This window comes from Pinus tabuliformis, chromosome 8 (genome assembly GCF_031772625.1).
Source record: "Pinus tabuliformis cultivar Carrire ecotype Pingquan chromosome 8, CPIR1, whole genome shotgun sequence".
Taxonomy (NCBI): Eukaryota; Viridiplantae; Streptophyta; class Pinopsida; order Pinales; family Pinaceae; genus Pinus; species Pinus tabuliformis.
Genome location: NC_142294.1, coordinates 1,097,703,520 through 1,097,711,017, shown reverse-complemented (window position 1 = coordinate 1,097,711,017; position 7,498 = coordinate 1,097,703,520). Strand labels below are relative to the sequence as shown.

Below are 7,498 nucleotides of genomic sequence, written 5' to 3'. Positions count from 1 at the left end.
TTTCAGAGGATGAGGGTTTCAATGGCGGAGAAGATCTGAACAATCCGTCTTGCATGCAATCTTGAAGCAAAGAAGGCGAGCAGCGAGTGCAGTTCTAAGTGAGAAGGGCCAAATCAGGGATTTCCAGACCGTAGCAAGAGGGAACGGAAGGAAGAGTAAGTGCTGAGGGGCCTAGTGGAAACAAACGGTGGGAGGGGAGAGATCCCCTCCTACAAGAGCATGGCAACATGGGAGGCAAGCAAGGAGCATATGCAGAATGGGATGAAGCCAAATAACAGAGAAAAATCAGCTAGCGCAGCAAATTGGCAAATGGGCCTGCGAGGTAAATGTCTTCCCAGGGCATCGAAGAAACCCAGGTTCGTAATACCAAGAAACAAACTTGAAGAATATAGGAGTTACATGAAAGACTATGCACTAATATGTAAATTTGTAGGGTTCTAGCTGTCAGAGAAAGACTTATCTAAATGGATTCAATGGAGATGGAAACCTAAGGGGCATGTGGAACTAAAACTAGGAGCGAAAGGTTTTTTTGCTGTGATATTCTCTAACATAGAACACAAGGAAAGGATTTTCAAGGGAGGACCCTATTTCATGAATAATGAATGCATATTTATGCGGCACTGGGTAGAGTGCTATAACCTAGATAAAGATAAAATGCTAGCTACCCCGATCTGGATAAGACTCTTTGGGCTTCCAATGGATTTTTGGGCCCCGGAGATTTTAGAGGGTATAGGGAATACCATAGGGTCTTTTGTGAAAGTTGCAAAATCCACAAAAAGGGGAAGATATACATCATATGCCAGAATATGTGCGTATATGAATATAACTGAACCTCTCCCAGACTTCATTGAGCTGGAATATCATGACGAGATCTGGCAACAACCAGTGGATTACGAGCACATACCTTTTCGATGCAGACGATGTCATGAATATGGGCATCTTTTCAGACAATGCCCATTAAACAGAACAGAGGATGTAAAGGAGAAGAGAGAAGAAGAGAGAATAACAACAGAGGAACTTGAACAGGGGGAAGAGGGTTTTAAAGAAGTACAACAGAAAAAGAAATCAGGGTTTAATAAGCCACAACGACAAATGCCAAAGGAAAATATTACCCTGGAAACGCAAAACAAATTCAAAGTCCTCCAGGAAGAAGAGATTGAGATGGGGGAAAAAGAAGACAGTGAGGAAGAGACAATGGAAAACTCAAAAGAATCAGGAAAACAAGTATCAGAACAAAAGGGTATAGAACATGGGGAGGCAGAGGAAAAAGGAGAACAACCAAATGAACAAATACAAATGGAGATAGACCCACAAAAAGATAAAGGAGGGGAAGAGGAGTGCATAATGAGGAAGCTATTGCAGGAATGGAGGTTGTTAGATGAAAGATTGATCCCGGAGGAGCAGAAGCAAATATATAAAGAAGCCTTCAAAAAATATTAGGAAAAAGTAGGGGTAACAACAACAAACAAATTGGACCCGATAGAATTAAAAGAAAATCAGAACATAGGAATGAGCAGCTCTCGCAAAGGAGGAAGAAAGAGGGGTAGGCGATCAATGAGTGAGACAATTCGGGAGGTAGGAGAGATGCTGGTGAACTCTGGAAGGATCATACCTCTATCAGAGGTATTCCAACTACCACCAAAATTGTTAAAATGATTATTACAAGTTGGAACATCAGAGGCCTTAACAGTAGAGGTAAACAAAGATACCTGAAAGAGAGATTAAAAAGAGACAAACCAAGTATAATGATAGTCCAAGAAACAAATATTAGTACAAAAGGAATGAAAGGAATAATGAGCAGGCGTAATGCTAGATATGAAATAATGAGACATGATGCAGCAGGCAGCGCAAGAGGACTGGCAATCATATGGAACCTGGAGGAAATACAGTTTGAAGAATGGATAAGCCTTCCACGAATCCTCTCAGGAACTTTCAAGGTAATACGATCATCGAAATGCACAGTCTTAATAGGAGTGTATGGACCACACACCCCAACAGAACGAAAAGGATTTCTTCAAAATCTAAAAGCAATGAGAAGACTTATTCCAGAGAAGCCATGGATTATAGGGGGCGATTTTAATATGATTAAGACCTTAGAAGAAAAGAGGGGAGGGATGACAAGGGTAGATTCAGATATGGAGGCATTCAGAGATATGATATTGGAACAAAGATTGTTGGATATCCAGAAAATAAATGGCACCCATACATGGAATAATCGTAGAGGAGGGACTAATCAAATAGCCTCAAGATTGGATAGATTCCTCATCTCCGAACAAATCATTATGAAAGATGTGTTCGGAGAAGCCATGATCCTACCAGTAGTAGGCTTAGACCGTTGGCCAATAAAGTTGGATATAGACCTCAAGCAGAGCCCCAAAAGAAGACCATTTAGGTTTGAAGCCTTTTGGATTAGAGACCTGAAGTTTCTACCTAAAATAGAAGAATTGTGGACTACAAGCAGACAAAGCGGAAGAAGTAAGATGAAAACTTTTCAACTCAAATTGAAAGAGCTTATATGGAGAATAACAAAATGGAATAAAGAGGAATTCGGGGACATCCTTGAAGAGCAGCATTGCTTAGAACAAACAATGAGTGAATTGCAACAGAAGGATATACTGGAGGGCAGAAATGATGAGAGAATCAGAGAAGAGGGCATTGTAATATGCCAATTAGAGGAGCGAAGGAAACAGGAAGAAATCCTCTGGAAACAAAAGTCCAGAGTTCAGTGGCTCAGAGAGGGAGAGAGAAACACAAAGTTCTTTCACAAGGCTATGATTCAGCACAGACAAACGAACAGGATCTTCTCAGTTAAAAACAAGGAAGGCTAGCACATAATTCAGCACTAGGAAATGGAACAGGAGCTGGTAAATCACTTTAGAGGCTTACTCACTGAACCCCAGAGAAATAGAATAGAGGCCATAGGAAAGATTAGCAAAGAAATTCCCAAGATGGTAACCGGAGACCAAAATTTAGCCTTGATGAGGGGAGAAACCATAGAGGAAGTGGAGGAGATAGTGAAGGGCTTGAAAAGAAACAAAGCCCCAGGCCCTGATGGATACACTGCGGAATTTTACCAAGCTTGTTGGCATTTCATAGGAGAAGAAATCTTAGAAGTGGTGGAGGAAGCACGCATACATCAAAAGGTATGGCCTGGATTAAATTCTACTTTATTAACTCTCATCCCCAAAACGGCTCATTCAGAATCAGCAGAAGGCTTCCGGCTGATTTCCCTTTGTAACATTATTTATAAGATTATAGCCACCTTAATGGTCAAAAGACTCAAACCAATCTTGCCTAACATAATATCCCCAGAACAGACAGGGTTCGTGGAAGGGAGGCAAATCTTAGATGGGCTGGTAGTATCTCAAGAAGTTATACACACCTTAAAACAAAAAAAGGAACCAGGCATGATGATCAAGTTGGACCTGTCAAAAGCATACGACAGAATAAACTGGAAGTATCTGGAATCCATTCTTCAAGCCTATGGGTTCTGCAACAGATGGGTGAAATGGATACTTAGCATGATATCCACGCCAAAATTCTCCATACTCCTAAACGGTACTCCAACTACAACCTTTAATGCTTCAAGAGGCCTGTGCCAAGGAGACCCCCTGTCTCCTTTCCTGTTTATAATAGCAGCTGAAGGGCTAGGAAGGAACATTAAGAAAGAGCTAAGAGAAAGGAAAATTAAAGGGCTGCGCCAATGGGGAAACAACATCCCAGTTACTCACCAACAGTTTGTAGATGATATCATGATATTCTGCAAGGTATCACTGTGGGAAGTCAAAAAGGTAAAGGAGATCCTGGAAGTATTCATGGAAGCTTCTGGAACTAAAATAAATAAGGATAAATCAAGCGCCTTTATTTTCAACTCACCTGAAACAGTTAAAGCTCACCTGACAAGAATCTTGGGGTTTAAAAATAGTGAGCTACCCACCAAATACCTAGGAACCATGCTCGATATAAGCTCGCTAAGGATAGCCAACTGGCAACCCATTATAGCGAAACTTAAGAGCAGATTGGAAAACTGGGCCTTTCGGACTCTGAATATAGCAGCTAGGTTGGTGCTTCTTAAATCAACATTGTAATCAATCCCTACCTATCCCCTATCGGTTATGGCAATCCCAAAAGGAGTTTCCACCAAAATGATTGAAATTTACAGGAAATTCCTATGGGGAGGAACAAAATAGTAGAAGAAATGGGCCCTAAGTTCATGGAACAACTTAACAAAAACAAAGGAGGAATGGGGGCTAGGGCTAAGAGATCCATCTATTTTAAATCAAGTCCTAGTGGTGAAACTTTGGTGGAGGTGGATGAAAGGAGGCAAAGATCTATGGAAGGAAATATGGACATTAAAATATAACATGCCCACAGCAGCCGAAGAAATTATGAGAAAGGAAGAAATGCCAAAAGGATCTGCGATATGGGAACTGGCATGTCAGAACAGAGACATCATAAATAGACATGCTTTTTGGGAAATAAGAAATGGAAGGACAGCAAAATTCTGGGAGGAAGCCTGGCAACAGAGGGAAAGAATGATGGAAATCCAGGAGCTGCAAAATATTTACAGGGAAGCCAAGGCTAAAGGCTTAATCCTAGTCAAAGACTACTGGAAGGAAGGAGGAGAAAATGAGATGTGGAGAGAATGGAAAGGACCTGAAGAATGGGATAATAACATTGAGGAGGAACTAAAAGCCAGGATAATAAAGGAGATGGACTCAAGAAGGATTAAAAATACAGATGGACCAGACATCCTCAGATGGGGCGGAAACACAAAAGGCACTTTCTCAATCAAATAAGCATATATCATAAAATCAAAGCAAGCACAAGAAGCTCGAACACAAGATTGGAATCAATTACGGAAGAATAGGTGGTGGCCAAAGGTCACCATGTTTGCATGTCTAGTAGGTAGAAGATGCATACTCACATGGGATCAAATACAGAAAAGAGGGTTCTTAGGTCCACTAAGATGCAGTTTATGTAAACAAAATGAAGAAGATCAGCAACACATCCTAAACGGTTATTCGGTAGCTCAGTTTTAATGGGAAGAAACTAGATGCCTCTTTAGAAAGTCAAATAGAAACCCCTTGGACATAATACAAACTCTATTTTAATGGGGGAAGGGAAAATTTCAAAGCCCTGTGATCAGAAGGGCATGGAACCTGGTAATGGGGTTCAACATATGGAACATCTGGAGAGAGAGAAATAGAAGGATTTTTCAAGGTAAGACATCTACACTTGAGGATTTATGGAAAAGAAGTCAGAATCAAATAAGAGGAACAATTCTATTGGAAACATGGGATCAGGAAGACTGGAGAACTTCAAAGGAAGACCACCATATTCTAAGAAAGCTAAACTTGGAACCCGAGATAGTTTTCCTTCATCATCGAATAACTCAGGTTATAAAAAACCAAAGCCCAGTTGTTTTCATTCGCCCTCAGGACGGGTTCATCAAACTTAACTTTGACGGAGCTTCAAAAGGAAATCCAGGACCGGCTGGATATGGCAGGATCTTTAGAGACAGCCAAGGTCAAACCAGATGGATCTATGCAGACAAAGGAGGTATAATGAGTAACAACGAAGTCGAATTCATGGCGGCATATCAAAGAATCAGGATTGTAATAAGAAATGGATATACGAAATTAGAAATAGAAGCGGACTCAAGTTTGATTATAAAGACAATCAGAAAACTAAATCATGGCAAGTCATGGGAACAGGTGGCTAAGAGCTAGAGGACGGCGGGTCTCATCCAAGACCTAGAAGAATCTATCAAACGTATTCAGTATAAGGTTATTCATCATGTAAGAAGAGAAGGTAATAGACCAGCAGATTACCGAGCAAATTGGGGGTGCAACGAACCAGAAGGAAAGGTTGATACCATATGGACACCCCAGCTGGCCATGACAAGATGGGAAAACTTAAACCGAATCACCAAACAGGATAATAATGAAGCAATACAGCCATGATCATGACAACTCACATACCCTGATTGAGGTGGAGAAATACGGTCAGCTCAAGGCAGTGATGGGATGTAGTATCGGCCAGCACACGCCACACCTCAAGGCTTTCATTACTAGGCTAGCTGCGATGGCATGCTGAGGAGACCACATACCAAGAAGAGGAGTAGATCGAATTATGGAAATGGCATGAGAGAGGATCAGCGATGATCATCTGCCGCAACAAGGGTCAGGTGGTGGTACGCATTTAAGAACTGGAGCAGGCAGAACAACAGATAATTTGAAATCTAGGAAGGTGGCGAAGAGCTTAGTAGTTTGGCAGAGAGACTCGGGACAAAGACTTAAACATCGACAAAATGATATGGCGGAAGGAGGAAGGAGGGAAAGGTAGGTGAAGGATGGAGAAAGGATGAATACCCGGGAGGAGCAGGAGCAAATAGCGAAGGAAACTGAAAATTCCAGAGAAAGGGAAATGGAGATAGGGAAGGAGAAATGTAGGGCGAGGGTGACCGTCGAAGTAGGGCCAAGCAGCAAAAGCAATAACAGGGGCATACTGTCAAAAAGAGGAAAAGGAAGGAGGCGTAGGGGACGTGGAAGATCATGGCAGGCAGACCGCTACGAGACAGAGAATTCGCCCTTGAACAAGCAGAAGAGGGGTCATCGATCCATAGAGCAGGTCGTGCAAGAGGCGGAGAGAGCTTATGTCAAAGGTACCAACGAAGATATCAGGAGGATAATAGATGCACTGGAAAACAGAGTTTTGGAAGAACCCTCTGACCCAAAAATGGAGGAGTGGAACACCCTGCTTCCAGATCTTGGGAATACAAGAGGGTGCCTAACGTTATATAAATAGGAATTACACATGTATTGGGTGATGAAACATTTGTTAACCATAGAAATGGAGTAGGTTGTTGTTGAGATGATAGAGATAGTCCAAAGTTTGTCGGATATGAAACAGGAGATGACCAATATGCAGCTCATGATACGGAAGCAGGACAACAAAATAGAGGAAATCCATGGCATGCTGAAGGAATTAACCAAGGCGAAGTGTGAGGAGGAAATCAAGCAAGGAATCATGGTAGATTGAATGTTTGCCAAGTTATTTTTTGAATTGTGTGATATGCTTTTGTGAAACAGTCTGTATGGAAGGTTTTGTTATGTGTCTGAGCCTAGAATTTAAGAGATATCATGTAGATAGGGTACTGTCATGCTCTTTTATAGGTTGTTTCTCAAAGCTGACAAGTGAACAATCATAAACTATGTTTTAGGAGTGACCAACAGACCTGGTTTCCCTGTGGGGCGGTTTGAGGTTACATGCATATGTATAGTTTTACTGTTGTTGTATATAATAGAAAAGGTAACACTGTAGCTTACAAAAAAAAATCTATCATAGTTTATAGAAAATAAATTATTCTATTGGGGAGTGAAATTGGTGGGAAAGAGGGATGCAAACTCATAATTGCACCTTGAAATGAAAACAGACTAAGTTTTCTTATCATTAGTGGTTTGAACAATAACATTGTACAAAAATTATCACTTAA

The 7,498-nt window shown here is 41.2% G+C and overlaps 1 protein-coding gene across 1 annotated transcript; it reads left to right on the top strand.

Annotated features, from left to right (window-relative positions):
- Positions 1 to 1,793: 1,793 nt before the first annotated feature.
- LOC149239167 (uncharacterized) lies at positions 1,794 to 2,828 on the top strand. The gene has a single exon (XM_089369777.1). It carries the CDS (start codon positions 1,794 to 1,796, stop codon positions 2,826 to 2,828), a length of 1,035 nt encoding a protein of 344 aa, XP_089225903.1.
- Positions 2,829 to 7,498: the final 4,670 nt, after the last annotated feature.

Bases quoted from the DNA above. Each gene is read 5' to 3' on its own strand.
- LOC149239167 (XM_089369777.1), top strand. From the start codon at position 1,794: ATGAGCAGGCGTAATGCTAGATATGAAATAATGAGACATGATGCAGCA.